The sequence below is a fragment of the Jatropha curcas genome, chromosome 7, assembly GCF_041381405.1.
Source record: "Jatropha curcas cultivar XTBG-Jc1 chromosome 7, XTBG_Jcur_1.0, whole genome shotgun sequence".
In the NCBI taxonomy this organism is placed as follows: Eukaryota; Viridiplantae; Streptophyta; class Magnoliopsida; order Malpighiales; family Euphorbiaceae; genus Jatropha; species Jatropha curcas.
In genome coordinates, this window is record NC_143157.1 from 6,226,644 (window position 1) to 6,244,079 (window position 17,436).

Consider the following 17,436-nt stretch of genomic DNA (forward strand, 5'->3'; position numbering starts at 1 on the left):
ATTTTAAGTGAAAGATTGTATATTTAGCATCAGAGGTGTTTGCCTCTTGTTGGGTTACTAATTATGTCTTAGAAACATCAAGGCTACGACTGAATTGTGGAAGCATACTTGTCATTGTTTATAAAGATTATTCGTGTTTTAACTTGAGCTAGGATTTTCTTGTCTATGAAGGATTAGGAATATTTTGAAATTTATTAATTAATCAATTTTATGAAAGTCTCTTGTGCATTGGAAATAAACATACAACTGAATTTAGTTGTGAATTAGAAGCACTAAAATCCGCTAAATTTATTACTTTCAATTTGCACTTTTATAAAATGCAATTCTTTGCATTTTTTTGGCTTTCTCAACAAATAAGTCTTTTGGGTTCCAGATAAGTTCTGATTTATTGCCCCTTGGTCAATTAGATGTATCATAAAAAACTAGTGACAAAAATAACAGTAGGAGTTCAACCAAGCAGAAATGGAGGTGCAGTGTTTCAACCTTGTGAAGGAAAAAAAATTTAATAGACTTCAGCTATCAAACATGAATTAGAGTCTCTTAAGCTGTGGAGGTGTATTATTCTACATTTACAGCAGAATTAGATGAAAGGCTTGACTGTGGTGTTTTGATGGAATTTATCAGAAGTGTGGGAGTGGATAGTTTCTTAGGCATTTCCTTGTTGCCCCTTGTCCTTGATCTTTTTGTTAATATTAAACAAGTTGGTTGCATTAGAATTATCACATGCCTTTATATTTTGTTTTGGGTTGGATACTTGAAATGGTGTTACAGCTTCCTGTTCTTGTGTTATGTTCTGTTCTCGACTTTATAGGACTATTAATCATTGTTACCTTCTCATTTGCATTCTTATGGCTTTATGTGGTGTATGTGTCTCTCAATGTACTGCTTCTGGCTTGAGTTTCTGTGCTAGAGCCTTTTCTAGATTTTCTTGTATATTTATATATTTCTTGGCTTGGCTGGGGGATTATGCAAACTTTGCAAAGTCTTCATATTTTGATTTTGCTCACTTGCATACTAATATAGTTTTGTTCCCACATGAGAAAATAACATCCTAATTAGACGTAATCTTGTTTTTATTGCATTACGGATTTGAGTGCATCATTTGAAACTTCCAACGTCAAGAGTACCAAAGTCATTGTTGTCCTTGATTCTTTTACTTATTTATTTATTTTTTTCATGCTGCAAAACTGTGTACCTAAGTCATGTGTGTCTGATGATTCAGGTTAGCTGATCTTGGAAGTTGTTAATTTTGGACATCTTTTGACATTCGATAGAGAAGACTGGTCTATCATACAATTATGACTTGTTCCTTTTTTTATTTGGTTGGAAGAGTAATTCTTCATCAAAGCATTCTTTGGGAGTTGATGAAGGTAAGCTGCAAATGAAGCATTTTCTTTGTGTTATAATGGGGTAAGTGGGTAGGTTTTGAAATATATTCTCATCATCTCATGTATCTGGATGAGAATATCTTTCTGAAATAATTATTCTTCTAAAGAGTAATATACCTGCCGTAATAATTTCCATATTACACAATTCATAGCTATTTTTACCATAACAATAATAAAGCTTCTTATTATTGGTTTCTATTTCTGAACAGAAGTTGCAGGAATTCACAATGTTAAACAATACACCTATAGGGAATTAAAAAATGCTACTGAAGGTTTTAGTCCAGCCAATAAAATTGGAGAGGGTGGTTTTGGTTCTGTATACAAGGTATTTGCATGATTATTTTTTAAATGCATGCCTTAATAAAGCATTATACATAGTAATTTTTTTTTTACTCTCTCCTTAAAATATATTATCTTTGGTCAGGGACGGCTTAAAGATGGGAAAATTGCAGCTATAAAAGTTCTTTCAGCTGAATCAAGACAGGGGGCGAAAGAGTTCTTAACGGAAATTAATGTGATCTCGGAGATAGAGCATGAAAACTTAGTTAAGCTATATGGCTGTTGTGTGGAAGAAAATCACAGAATTTTAGTCTATAACTTCCTTGAGAATAACAGTCTTGCACAAACTCTTCTTGGTAATGCTTTGTTCTTCATTGAGAAGCCTTTGTTATTGTCTTATTCATGCTACTCTTGGTAGCTCTTAACATGGAAAAGTAGTTCCATCCTTCAGTTTTCTGGAATATAAGTTATTTAGAAATTTGCTAAATTTTTTCTTAGTGTTTTATTCTTTGTTAATCCATGAGTATTATATGTGTAAAATAATAGAATTTACGCAAAGGTTGCCTTAATACCTAACTGCCCTTTGTTTTGCATTCAAGTTGAATTTGATTGCTAAAGTGCATTTTCCCTTTCAGGAGTAGGCCACACTCAAAGTAACATTCAGTTTAGTTGGAGAACACGAACTAGAATATGCATTGGCGTGGCACGAGGGCTTGCCTTTCTCCATGAGGACTTACGGCCACACATTGTTCATAGAGATATCAAAGCTAGCAATATTCTCCTTGACAAAGACCTGTCTCCCAAAATTTCAGATTTTGGTCTGGCCAAGCTTATTCCACCCAACATGACTCATGTCAGTACACGTGTAGCTGGAACAATGTAAGTTCGAACTTTTCAGTTATGTTGATTGATATGTAACTTCTTTTTTCTAAGCATGCTGTCAGGTGCAGCAAGTCAATGTTTGAATTATTTTACATTGCAATGTAATTTCACTCAGAGAATACAATGATGGAAAGGTGCCAGTTGCATATCTGTTGTTTGTTTGGAATAGTGATGCACGAATTAGACGGTGAATATGCATGATTCAAATCCATCATAAAGTTCAATATCATCAGCACATTTAAATTATTCTTTTTTGACTTCTCGTACTAGTTTTTGGACTAAGGTAAAGGAATGTTGGTTTTTTTGAGATTATGAGAATGTTCTATTGTCAGGTCTTGAGTGATTGGTAATCCAGCATATTTGGGAACCACTATAACTCTTTGATAATTTGGATGAAATCTTCTGACTATGTTGATAATTACTTTCCAAACCAGAATAAATCCAGTATTTTCCTTGAATTACATACCCATCGCAAATAAAATGCTTTCTTAAGCATATGATCATATTCTGATGCTGCAATAAAATGTTTTAAGTTTACGTGTGGGTTGTCTTTTTAAGCTTAGTCATTAAATTTCATTTATGTATGCATGCGCTTGTGCTTGTTTGAACAAGCATATAGGATCTGGTATTAATTTCTGCATTTGCTGTTTTAGAGGTTATCTGGCACCAGAGTATGCAATTAGGGGGCAGCTAACGAGGAAAGCAGACATTTATAGTTTTGGTGTCCTCCTTGTGGAAATTGTCAGTGGAAGATGCAACACAAATACACGATTGCCTATCGAAGAACAATATCTCTTAGAACGGGTATGAATTTCTTGACTCATTACTATTATGATAATACTCTTTAGATGAAAAGGCAGATGCATGGATAAAGTTATATATATGAACTATTATTTTTTTAATTTTGATGTGTTTTTACATGAAAACATAATAGCCAGAGTTAAGCAGTTACAAAAACACAAGCTAAAAGTTGAATAGCACTAACATCATAATATAACCAGCATGTTTAAGAAACTATATCTTGGTTCAACCATATTGATACCTGGCAAGGGAAAATGGTGTAAATAAGTTCTTAAAAACTGAATTCAACCCTCACCTATTACCATTTTTGATAGAATCCTCGATATTATTCTCATCATATTTCTGCCAAAAGTAGGCATAATCTCCAATTAGTCAATGGATCAGATTCGGACTGGATTAAAGTTTATAATTCAACATGCTGACTGAAAACACTAAATCCCATTTTATTAATATTTTTGTAATCTTTAAAAAATTAATTCATATTAGCAAAACTAATTTGGAAAAATAAGAAAATTATTATATCCTTATAACAATTCGTTGAAGAGATTAAATGAATTTGAAGTAATTTCTTTGTCATTACATCTATATATAAGTCTGTCATTACATCTATATATGAGTCTTTCATTGTGCCAATTCTACTAGTTCGGAATGGATCATATCTCAAGAACATATTACATTGACAAATTGTACGCAGTTATCCAATGGCTATATTTTCTTTTCCAAGCATAAAATAATTCCTATATTTTACATGCGTACATGGATAAAATCATTCTTTGTATTTATACTTGTGTATTCATAATAAATAACATTTATACCTGTATTAATGCTAATTTCATATCATTTCTCTGAAAAAAAAAAAATTGTACCAAATTCATATTGAATCATATTGAAGTAAATCCATTTTTGACTTGTTAAATCAGAAATCTAAGATCTGGTCCATTAATAGTCATACCTCCAAGCTCCAATAATCTAACCCAAGAAAACTAGCAATATGAAAGTCATGCCTTCCTCATATTGTCTTAGATGCTGGAGTCTTATCTATTATTTTCAGCTCTCAGGTCATGCTAAACCCAACCAAACTCTGCAGCTTGGTTTTCAACCACCCATGCATGTTGCATCCTGTAAAAGTTGTAGCAAAGTGGCCCAAGTGCTTTTTGGAAATTTTCCACCAAATGTGTCGTGCTTGTTGATCTGTAATTCTTGTCTTTTTACCATTTTTTGGCATCCTTGGAGATCATCAATGAAGTTAGGTCTCATGTAAAATCAGGAAAATGGCCACAGGGTTTCTCATGTTTCTTTCAGTTGCATACTAATCGTGCCCATAGTAAATTAAGTGATTAGGCATTGTTCATCACATTGCGGTTCTCCTGTTACAGACATGGGAACTTTACGAGCGAAGGGAGCTGGTTGGGCTGGTGGATACATCATTGAATGGTGACTTTGATGCTGAGGAGGCCTGTAGGTTTCTGAAGATTGGTTTACTCTGCACCCAAGACGCTCCAAGGCTCCGACCTTCCATGTCTACAGTGGTCAAGATGCTTACTGGTGAGAAGGAAGTCAATGATAGTAAGATAACAAAACCAGGTTTAATTACTGATTTCATGGATCTCAAAGTTCGAGGCCCCCCTAATCCCAAACCCCAAAAAAATACATCTTCCTATAATCCAACCAAATCTGAAACAAAGACTGGATCTGCCTATAATTTGTCATCGGACGGTTCAACATTGTCATCAGGAAATTCTACAAGTGCAGCCACAACCTTCAATGCACCACCATATGATCTTAGCGTTTAAAAGTCGTTGTGAAAAAATATATCCATTAGATTTATTTTTTCTTTAGGCTTGGTAGTTTTGTGTAAATTCTAGAGCCATTTTCCTTTGCTCTATTTATGTTCTTTAGCTAGAGAAATAGCTAAATAATTTTTTTGTCGGAATGCTTTCTCTTGTAAATGGCCAACGTTGAGTGAAATGAAGAAAGTGTGCTGGGATTTGTGTCTGTTTGTTTTAGCTAAGGTTCATTTTGGTATTGTTTCTGTTTTTAGTTTTTCGCTTATTTTCAAAATCAAACGTGTTTGTTTTTAGAAATATTTAAATATTTATAAAAAATTGTCTAAAATTGTTGAAGGAAAAGAAAACATGCTTTGTAAAACCACAAATTGATTTTTTATTTTGTACTATGGCAATAATATTTTATTCTATTCCACTATCTTTTTTATCTTACGTATTCATGATTGTTGTAACAATACATAATATATAACAAAAATAGAACAACCATTCAAGATCAGTTCAAAAATAAAAAAACAAAAACGCCTATTTGGCGTATAGAGGTACATAATTTGCTCTATCTTGCTTGTTTCTACCTCAAATCAACTTCTTCTTTAAACCAAACTTAAAATGCTCTCCTCTCACTCTTTATTGTTCGGCCAAATATTAAGAAGAAAGGAAAAGAAGAGAGAAAGCTACGTTTTAGAATGCGAAAGAAAGAATAAAGTTTTGGCTACTTTAGTCATAACTTTAAGGTTGATTTAAACATTAATTGTTTTAAGTACTAAATCAAAATGGTTGATTGAGGAACTTCAAGTGCTAGCTTCCCATCACCATGATTGAGGCTCACTTAACCTTATTTCAATTTAATTCTCATGGCATAATTTAACTTTAATTTACATTATAACTTACAATTAGTAGTCCCTTATATTAAAATTAAGATAATCCCAATTATTCTAGCTATCCGGATAATATTAATTATCAAGATAATTAGGAACTGTCAAACTGAGGATATTGCATGCAATATTTTGAATTTACAATAGAAAGCGTCTTAATTTGAATGCCCAGTAGAAACACCTGTTCTTTACCATTGTACTTGGACATAAGCTTACATCACAATAATTTTGCAATTATTTATGCCACTGACCTACATTATTATAGCTTTTCTAGGAATTTGGAAAAACAAAACATTCTCAACTTCATAATGAGTCAAATCTTATATGCTTCTTCAAGGAGATGGTAAGTTTCTTGGCGCTTCATTTTTTGTTGTTGGCTGATTTATGTATTTGCATTTGTGTATGTATTCTGGATGTGAGTCTATGTCAAGTTATTTATATTTTTCTTATATGTGTTCATTTTATTCTTATGAAGTTGGTATTCCCCATCTGAATTTTGGTTCATTTTTTTCTCAACTGATTTATGTATTTCTATTTGTGCATGCATTTTGGTTGTGAGTTTATGTCATATTATTATTATTTTTCATATCTATGTAAATGGGTATTCCCATCTGAAATTTGAAATGGTTTGGAGTTGACGGTAACAATTTAATATTTATTTCCTTGAAAATAGTTTTGATGCTTGCAGATCAATTAGTAAGTATGCCAGTTGTTGAGAAAAATTTGGTCTGAAATATTTACTGTATATATGCATATTTCATGGTGTTCATGTACATAAACAGAGTTGAGTATATGCAATCAAGCTTGAAAAATTTTTGAATGGGCTTACATTGCAAAACAAATCAAGTAGTTGTCTTTTTAGTGTGCTTTTGCATGAAATTATCCTCTCTTTTTCTTTTTTCTTTTTCGAGTCAACTGTTTTTTTTTAGTAATGTTCTAACCGTGTAACTTACAAGTTCTGATTTAATATATTTCTTGTGTCTTTGTTGGAAACATCATCATCATTTAATTATCATTAGTATGAATTTATTTGCCGCAAAAAAGTTTCTCTTGAATCTTTGGTGAATCTCTCAGTAAGATATAGATATATCAAAGTAATCAGAATGCCATTGGAAAACCTTCTCTCTTTCCTTTCCTTCACCTATTTTATTCTGCACTACAGATCTAATCACCAAAATCATATGAAGCCTTGTAATAGCAGCTTGGCAGTATATAGACCTTAGTTCCAAAGGAAAATGCACTAGCATATGGACACAATTAAAGACCACATATTCAGATGCTATAGTTTCTCAAATTCTAAAGCAATCTGAAAAAAATTAGATTGCTATGTACAGCATAGTGCAATCAAAATTTTCAAAGAGATATTTAAATTCAAAAGATTTGTAATGTTACCACAAAAAAAAAAAAAAAAAATATAATTGTGCTTGGAATCATGAATGTATTTTTTTAATCCCAATTCTTGCAACTCAAGCTACAATACTTTGTCTACTAAAAAAAATGAAAGAAAGAACATATTATCATATATGAAACAAGCCAGGATCATCATTCATATGGAAATTAACAACATAAAAAAAGTAAAACAAATGGGTTAAATTCATAAAAAAAAAAACAGATAAAGCATAAAACAGCAAAGCAACGTAAAAAAAGCCAGATCCTATGTTTTTAGTGGATTTGCATTTCTTGGATGAGGAGGTGGACTAAGACTTTTACTGGGATTTATTGGAGGCGGCGCATGCATTTACCATGAGAGTGTCGAAGCAGAGGGCGAGAGGTCGAGATTATGGACTTAGCATAGAAGTTTATAGGGAGATAATGGAGATTAGAGAGAAATAGGAAATTAGAGGAAGGCAAAAAGACAAAGAAAGAAGAGTGAGAAATAAACGAGGAAGAAAAATAAAGTGTAGGGAAGAACATAAACGAGGAGAGAGAGTACGTCAAATGGTGGGCGAAGGAAAAATAATTTTATATCTCTGACGTGTTAAGTGAGTCTGACATGTCAATTAACTTAAACATAATTAACAACTTTTTAAAATGTCAAGTGGATCTTATATTTCCTATTGTAATTCTGGTCTGTCATGTAAGCAAGCAATACTTAATTGAAAAATTTTTTATGGATTCAGATACTTAATTGCAAATATTTTCCGTTGAAACACCAAAATAGAAAATTTTAGAAAGTTGAGATACCAAATTTATAATTAACCATATTAAAAATTATTCTCTAAATTATACAATTTTAAATTGAAAAAAATTTGCGATATAATTAACAGAGAGAAATTATTTGGCAGTAATTAAATTATAGGGCATCATTTTAGTATTTTAGATAATTAGAATTAAAACTGTTTTTTTTTTTTGGAAGGAAATAAAACCAAGTTAATGTGTGTTCATGATTCTTTAAAAAAATCAAATTTCAAAATTTAATAAAACCTCGCTAATCGCGTGGGTATACACCTAGGATCAATCTAGTTTATAGACAACTAGAGTAAAAAATATAAAATTTCATTATTGTTACAGAGGTGCTTTTTTCCATTAAATTTAAAATATTTAAATACAAATCACAATATCAAAAATTTGCTCTATAACTTGTTACTTACATATTACGTTATAAAATAAACTATTTAATATTTCTTTTAATTATGTGAATATAAAATACTCTTTCCAATAATATTATAAAAAAATTTTTAATATAAATAATTATCTGATATTAAATTTATTTATTCAAAATAAATTGTGAAAATCTTAGTAAACAATAGTTAATAAAATTTTTTATTAATTTTATTGTGAAAACATTTATAATGTATTTATTCAATTAAAAGCATGCTATATATGAATGACATTTTATTATCTTTTTACATAAAGAAAGTTAAATTATATAATTTAAATGTTTGACTTAAAATTTTTTCCTCCTTTTTTTCTAATGATAATTAATTTTCTAATGTGTATAACCAAATTTTATATCATATATTTTCATGTATATTAGTATTACATCCATTTGATTTTAAATCATAGAATTAGTTAGTCAAGCTAAAAAAAATAAATAAATGCGTTACTATTAACAGTTGTATAATATTTTAATTTATATGGATCTTTTTTTTCTAAATAGATTTTTACAATTATTACTATAAAAAATTTTATGTTTATACACACGGGTAGATTTTACTCAATCTTTATTTAATTTATAATTAATGTCCGATTGTATAAATCAAGGCATATACATAATATTTTCTTACTTTTAATTTGTAGTTTAATTAATTTTAATTTTTATCCTATATCATTTATATGTTTTTAAAAAAATCCATAAATAAAATATTATATTATTTACATATAAATTTTTTAAAATAAAAAAATATTTAATTTAAAATTATTACTTAAGAACTTATATTATGAAAATTCTACACGATATGAATTTCATAAACTTTATTTTGTATAAATTGGAACCTAAATTTTGTAGTTACATTTTTATTTACAAATCTAAAAAAGAAAAAGAAAAAAGAACAAAGTGATTGTTGCCTGAAATTGTCATTGTAATAGACAATTCATTGAGCCATAATTTACTTGCTAGTAATTAATATGTACAGGAAAAATTTAATTCAATTCTTGCAATTGAAAATGAGTTTTTCCAAAAGGGAAAAAAAAATGCAATGCTGAGTTCCCATGACGCAACGGTTACGTAAATGGGAATAAATGATTATACTTCATCAAGAGTTTTGATCAATGATGTTTAATCCGAGGAATAAAATAGAGAACTAAACTTTCAAAGAAGTTTATTGATAAGAATAATGATCAAACGATAATGAATATGCCAATGATACAAAATAACCTATTTATAGGTTAGGCTAAAGCATAAAACCCTAAAAAATAATACAAAAGGCGTAACTAGACAAAATCCTAGTAAGGGTGGCGGCACGGGCGTGCTGGACATGACACGGGCGTGTCCTGGGCTTCCAGAGGCTGGCATGGGGCATGCTGGAAGTGACACGGGCGTGTCTATGTGCGACTCGTAGCTGGAACTGTCGGCACGAGCGTGCTCTGGACTCCTAGAGGCTAGCATGGGCAGGTTGGAAAGTGACACGGGCGTGTTTGTGCTCCTTAAGCTTGGGTGTGTCTCGCGTCCTGGACTTCCAGAGGCTGGCACGAGCGTGCTGGAAATGGTACGGCCGTGCCCCTTCTTCTTGGGTTTGCAGCGATCTAAATCTTCCATTTATTGAAGTGCAAGTTGCTCCACATCAATCCCCTCCACTTCAAAAGAATTCGACCTCAAGTGATCATCATCAGGATAGAAAAGGAATAAATCAGCAACATTGAAGGTCCTTAAGATCTTCATGTCTTCGGGCAGTTCAAGCACATAGGCATTATCACTGATCTTCTTAAGTACCTGAAAGGGGCCAATCTTTTTGGAATCAAGCTTCTTCTGTCCTTCGCCATGCTCCTTGCGAAGATAAACCATGACCCAAACCCACGGTAAAAGATTTATAACGCCAGTGTTTATCAATTGCAACTTTATATTTTTCATTGGCAGCAGTGATGAATTGCTGCACTTGCTTGAATACCTCCACATGCTCGTAGCCAAGTTATTAGCTGCAATACTCTTCTTTACACTTGTTGGAAAGGAAAGGAGATCAAGAGGATGGGCTGGTACCTTCCGGTAGACAATTGCAAAAGGGGACATCTCAGTGGCTCTATGGATCAAACTGTTGTAAGCAAATTCTACTTGGGCAAGAGCAAGGTCCCACATCTTCTTCTTCTCGCTGCAAATGCACCTAAGGAGATTACCAAGGGTCCGGTTCACCACTTCCGTTTGTCCATCAGTTTGGGGGTGCGTAGTACTGTTGTAGCGGAGTTGAGTGTTAAACCTCTTCCATAAAGTTGTCCAAAAGTGAGCTAGAAACTTTGTGTCTCGGTTAGATCTGATGGTTTTGGGAATGCCATGTAATCGAACAATCTCCTAGAAAATTAACTTTGTTATATGCGAGGCATCATTAGTTTGCTTGCAAGGGATAAAGTGTGCCATCTTGGAAAACTTGTCTACAATAACAAAAATAAAGTCAGCTCCTCGTTGAGTTCGTGGTAAACCCAACACAAAATCCATGGATAAGTCCTCCCAGGGTTGTTCCGGTACAGCCAATGGAGTGTATAGACCGGTATTTTGGGAATGGCCTTTCTATGTCTGGCAAATTGAGCAATTCTGTACTAGCTTCCCTGCTTCCTTCTTCAATTGTGGCCAATAAAATCGAGCCTCTAACCCCACAATAGTCTTGTCTCGCCCTAGGTGTCCACTCAATCCTCCACCATGGATTTCTCGCATTAAATTTTCTCAGAGGGAAGACCGAGGGATGCACAGCCTGTTTTCCTTGAATAAACACCCGTCATGAACCAAGAAACTGTCGGTGGGCTATTTAGCATCAATTTTTACCCATATGTCAGCAAAATCTTCATCCGAGGCATATAGATCCTTAAGAAATTCGAACCCCACAATCTCTTGTCTAATTGTAATCAACAAGGTTGCTCTCCTACTCAAAGCATCCGCTACTGTGTTACAAATACCTGATTTGTGCTTAATGACATAATGGAAAGCACCAAAATAAGTTGCCCAATGCGCATGCATCTTGCTCACTTTCTTCTGAGTTTGAAAATGAGTTAAAGCCTGATGATCAGTGTAAATAATGAACTCACGGCCCAACAAATAATGTTCCCAAGTCTTGAAGCTCGAAAAACTGCATACAACTCTTGCTTATAGGTAGACCTCCTTTGTCTAACTTCATTCAATTTCTCACTAAAAAATGCAATAGGCTTTCCAGATTGAGACAAAATACCACCAATTCCAATCCCGCATGCATCACAATTTACCTTAAACAATTTATCAAAGTCAATTAAAGCAAGAATAGGGGCAGAAGTAAGCTTATCTTTGATCTCTTCAAAGCTTTTGTTTGCAACCTCTGTCCACACAAATTGACGAACTCTCTCTTCTTCAAACAATCGATGATAGGAGCAATGATGCTGCTAAAGTTCCTGATGAACCGCCTATAGAAAGTAGCGGGACCATGCAAGCTACAAACTTCAGTGATGTTCTTGGGAATAGGCCAATTTCGAATGGCCTCAATCTTTCTGTCATCAACATAAATTCCTTCCGAGCTAACAATATAGCTAAGAAACAGAATTTGCTCGATCATAAAACTGCACTTCTTAAGGTTGATGTACAACTCATTTCTCTGTAAAGAATCCAACACCTGTCGAAGGTGTTGAAGGTGTTCTTCCTCGCTGCTACTGAAAATTAAGATGTCATAAAAATAAACAACCACAAATTTGCACAAGAAAGGCGTAAAACCTGAGTCATAAATCTCATGAATGAGCTCGGTGCATTAGTCAATCCAAACGGCATAACTAACCACTCGTATAACCCCTCCTTAGTATTAAATGCGATTTTCCATTCATCTCCCTTCTTGATCCTGATTTGATGATAACTGCTGTGGAGATCTATTTTGGAGAATATTGTAGACCCTGACAATTGGTCCAACATGTCCTCTAGACGAGGAATAGGAAATCGATAGTGCACTGTGATCTTATTGATGGCTCTATTATCCACACACATTCTCCAAGTCTCATCCTTCTTTGGTACCAATAAAGCAGGAACCCCACAAGGACTAATGCTCCCTCGGATATGTCCCTTCTTCAATTATTCTTCTACCTATTCTTGAAGGATCTGGCTATCCTTTGGATTCATCTTATAATGGGGCAAGTTTGGTATCTTCGATCCAGGGATAAAATCAATCTGATGTTGAATGTCCCACAAAGGTGGAAGTATAGATAGTCAACTACGGCATGAAACTCATCTAGCAACTCCTTGACTGGGGGGTACTAATGCCCCTTCTTTAAAGCATGTCTCTGGTTTGATCAGTAATGCCAATGCACCTCCGGACTTCTCAATTGCACTAGATAATTCCTGCACATTGGAAGAAACAGCTACTATGGATTTTTCCTCCACTTTAGAAGCTTTGGCAGAAGATCTAGAAGGTAAGACAATGATTTTCTTATTTTTGCAAGTGAACATGTATGAATTCTCTTTTCTCTTGTGCAATGCATCTACATCAAACTGCCATGGATGTCCTAACAGTACTCCACAAGCATCCATATCCACAACATCACAACTAACGGAGTTTGAGTATGACTTTCCCATTGATGTAAGAACCTTGCAAATCCGATTTACTTCAATCGTTGGACCCTCTTTAATCTACCTTACCTTGTACGGCGAAGGATGTGGTTCTGTGGGTAAATTTAGCTTTTCAACCAGCTGCTTGGCTATCAAATTTTCACAACTGCAATTGTCGATAATGAGTCGGCACACCGCTTCACCAACACGACATTTAGCCTTGAAAATTTTCCTTCGCTGAGTTTCACCTTCTTGTTTTGGTGAGTACAATATTTTTGAACAACATATGTAACTTCACCATCTTCTGAACCAGCCAAGGATCCATCATCTTCGTCTTCTACTTCTTCAACCTCAACCACCTCATCAACTACATTCACCTATCGACGCCCATCATTAGCCCCCCTACGTTCTGGACATATATTAGATATATGCCCTTGTTTCCTACATCGATAACAATAGTCTCCAGTTGGCTTTTGATACGGATTTGGTTTATTGTTTCTATCTTCCACGGGAGCCTTTCTTTAAGAGTCTTTATTTTCTTCTCTTGGAATATGCGGTAAATTCTAGTTAGTAGCAAGAGTTACTGCTCTTGAATTCTGTCCTCTAAAATTTTGACTGAACTGTTGATTTCCGGATGGATAGGGTTGCCTGAAATTCTGGTTATAATTAGGTGGTTGCTAAGGTTGCCAATTAATTCTATCTTCTGCACGTTTGGCCATCTCAATTGCATCTGCCAAAGTGAAAATTGCAGCTACACCCATCATACACATTATATCATGATTCAATCCCCTCTGATAATGAGCCACTTGCTGGGATTCAGTCTCACAATTGTCACATCAAGCCTGCAATCTCAAGAATTCTTCATATTCATCTACCTTTTGATTTCCCTAAAAATAGTCATGGTACCTATTATACAAGATTTGGGAGTGATCACTAGGGAAAAAACGATGCTCAATCATCTGTTTCATTAAGATCCAATCTCGCACAGGTTCAACCCTTCGACGATGGCATTCGTTTTGAATAGAATCCACCACACTGATGCACTGCCCTTTAGTTTATAGGCCACAATGGAAACTTTACATTCATACTCGACATTCATGATCTCAAAGAATCGTTCGACCTACGCTAGCCAGATAAGAGTACTTTCTATATCTAATGATCCTGAGAAAGGTTGAAGATCTAACTTTATTTTGTATCAGTCATGAAAATTGTCAACATTCCCTCTATAGTCTCAACCTCCATCATAATGATTTTAGTGTCTTGCATAATCTGATTGCTGTGGATTCAGAACTGCTATTCCAGCTGCAGGTTGTGGGTTTGCCTTGTTAGATTGCGAGAGTCAATTGTCTAATTTGTTCTGTTAACTCTTCGAACCTCGCCTCTATGGCTATGAGTCGTGTCTCATGATTGTTGGCCATGGAGATATTTTGCCTTTTGGCTCTTATACCAACTGACGCAAAACGGTTACTGAATGGAAATAAACGATTATACTCCGTCAGGAGTTTTGATTAATGATGTTTGATCCGATGGATAAAATAGAGAACTAAACTTTCAAAGAAGTTTATTGATAAGAATAATGATCAAACGATAATGAATGTGCCAATGATACAAATAACCTATTTATAGGTTAGGCTAAAGCATAAAACCCTAAAAAATAATCAAAAAGTCGTAACTAGACAAAATCCTAGTAAGGGTGGCAGCACGGGCATGCTGGATATGACATGGACGTGTCCTGGGCTTTCCAGAGGCTAGCACGGGCGTGCTGGAAGTGACATGAGCGTGTCTATGTGAGAATTGTAGCTGGACCTACCGGCACGGGCAGGCTATACATGGCACAGGCATGCTCTAGACTCCTAGAGGCTAGCACGAGCGGGTTGGAAATTGACACGAGCGTGTCTGTGCTTCTTAAGCTTGGGCGTGTCTCGCGTCCTGGATTTCCAAAGGCTGGCACAGGCGTGCTGGAAATGGCATGGTCGTGCCCCTTCTTCTTGGGTTTGCAGCGATCCAAATCTTTCATATATTGAAGTGCAAGTTGCTCCACGTGATCCCAATTCAATTCTACTAAATATCGTAGTAATCCAACATCCAACTGGTATCGAAGAATTCCACTAATGCCACCAAATCCTTGGCAAAATTGTGATCCCTTTTGTGAGTTATCCTATTAAAGTCATTGTTTCTTGAATCTCCAAGTCAGCTGAGTTAGTCAAATCCTAGAAATTTCCCTAGTCAGTCTCTTCTTCTTTGTTCAAGATCTTTATAAAAATCGCATTCATCTTGTTGTGCTTCAAACCATATCGATTCATATTCAAACCTTTATAGCACCAATTTCAAAAGCATGCATAGTATCATTCAAGCAATAAACAAACTTTCCACTATCCCGATCGATTTCCTCAAAGAAGTTCAAAATCATTCGCCTCTCCTGCATGAACTTGACATTTGATAAAACCTCATATGACTAGTCAATTGCTTGATTGAATCCAATCTCTCCCCCATATGAAATGTCTACTACTTGAGTAATTTATCCTGTAGACGAGGATTAGGCAAGTTCGATTGACTTAACTCTATCTTAATATCAGCAGAACTAGCAAGTATTAGTCCAGAAACTTTAGGCACACATGTTGAAGGATTTATAAAATGCTTTAACTTCTGCTGCCTTTGAATGGAGAGTCGACACAATTATGTGAGAAAGGCATCAAATCTATTCGAAGGCATAATTGTGTCGACTCTCCATTCGAAGGCATCAATCTATTTTTTGATTGACCACCTCTACCATGTTTATTTGAAAGATCAATACTTAACTTTTCAAGGATTTCGCGATTGTTTCCTCTTAATGTCCCTACTAGAGTCCCTTTCCTATCAATAATTATAAATCCAAATCTATCATCAGAATAAAAAAGTTGATGCAGTGCTTCTGTATGGAACTTCTTATCACACAGGTAGAGGGATTGGCGTATAGGTTTAAAAGGCACAAAATCATAAGTAAACCTCCTTTCTTTTCCATCTTCAGTTACAACTAGTCTTGTATATAGGACAAGTCCTATGGAAGGAACCTCTTTGTAAGGTTTGAGTATTTGTAGGGCAAAGGTAATTGCATCTTGTACATATTTTCGGTTGACCTTACTCTTGATGTTTGCCATGGTTCAATATTCCTTGCCTAGCATTTTCGAAACTTTAAAATTTGATCATTAGGACGTAACAGCAGCGAAATCATGCTGGTGCCACTGCCTTTGCAATATCAATGTTGAATAATTCTGTTTAATTATTTTATGTTACCGTAATTAATTTGTTTTTAGTGTTTGTTTTCTTAGTCAATGTTTCAGTCCTATTGTTTAGGAATTAGTTGATAATGTTCAGTAGAGCATGGTCACGTTAACAGCTGATATTTCTTAGTTTATTAAGATTTTTTATTACTCTTTGTAAGCCTATATAAAGGCTATCAAGTTTCTTAATAAAAAGTATCTTGAGCATCTTTCTCTCTTTTAATTCTATTTTTCAAATTTCTACTAGTTATCGGTGTTATCAGAGCCTGGTTAAAAGAGAGAAAAGAGAGCTTAAGAGAGTGAAACACGTGAGGTTAGAAAGAAAACAAAAGAGCAGCAGCCTTATTGTAACATCCTAGTGAGTTGGCTGTGTAACATATCTAATTGGTACCTCAAGTGTACAAAGGCTACAACTTCATACCCAAGCTGTATGTTTTAATGCAAGCAAGTCCTAACTTTACATTCACATAAGTCCACTTATACTCATTCTTCCCAACAAGGTTTGATTCAACCCAACTCAACTTACCTCTATAATGACTCAACTCAACTCACTAGGATGTTACACTTATTTTTGTTTCATGGCGTTAGATTCTAATTTTATGCAGGCAGCAATTCCACATTTCGATGGTCACTATGATCATTGGAGCATGCTGATGGAGAACTTCCTGCATTTAAAAGAATACTCGTCAATCATTGAAAATGGAATTGGTGCACCAGTAGAAGGTGAAACTTTGACGGATGTCCAAAAAGGCAGAGTTCGAAGTAAGAAAGCCAAAAGATTTAAAGACAAGACGAAGAATTATCTCTTTCAAGCTATTGATCGTACCATCTTGGAAACCATTCTATGCAAGAAACTTCCAAGGATATAAGGGATTCTATGAAGAAGAAGTATCAGGCTCAAACTATAGTGAAACGTGCACAGCTTCAAGCTTTGAGAAGATACTTTGAAACTCTACAGATGAAGGACATCGAATCTTTTACTAGCTATTTCGCAAGAACCATGGAGATATGCAACAAGATGCG

The 17,436-nt window shown here is 34.5% G+C and overlaps 1 protein-coding gene and 1 pseudogene across 1 annotated transcript; one reads left to right on the plus strand and one right to left on the minus strand.

The window, feature by feature from the left end:
• The first annotated feature begins 1,176 nt into the window (after positions 1–1,176).
• Positions 1,177–5,345, plus strand: LOC149494636 (cold-responsive protein kinase 1-like). Its single transcript, XM_089724380.1, has 7 exons — positions 1,177–1,222; positions 1,275–1,370; positions 1,598–1,713; positions 1,813–2,023; positions 2,303–2,546; positions 3,203–3,353; positions 4,727–5,345. Exons 1-7 carry the CDS (start codon positions 1,177–1,179, stop codon positions 5,141–5,143), a joined length of 1,281 nt encoding a protein of 426 aa, XP_089580506.1. The 3' UTR covers positions 5,144–5,345.
• Positions 5,346–13,305: 7,960 nt separating this feature from the next.
• LOC149494637 (eukaryotic peptide chain release factor subunit 1-2 pseudogene) lies at positions 13,306–16,370 on the minus strand (annotated as a pseudogene).
• Positions 16,371–17,436: the final 1,066 nt, after the last annotated feature.

Coding starts and splice junctions, on each gene's coding strand:
- LOC149494636 (XM_089724380.1), top strand. CDS start 1,177: ATGCTGCAAAACTGTGTACCTAAGTCATGTGTGTCTGATGATTCAG. Junction 2,024..2,302: donor TCTTGCACAAACTCTTCTTG/GTAATGCTTTGT, acceptor TTTCCCTTTCAG/GAGTAGGCCACACTCAAAGT. Junction 3,354..4,726: donor AACAATATCTCTTAGAACGG/GTATGAATTTCT, acceptor CTCCTGTTACAG/ACATGGGAACTTTACGAGCG.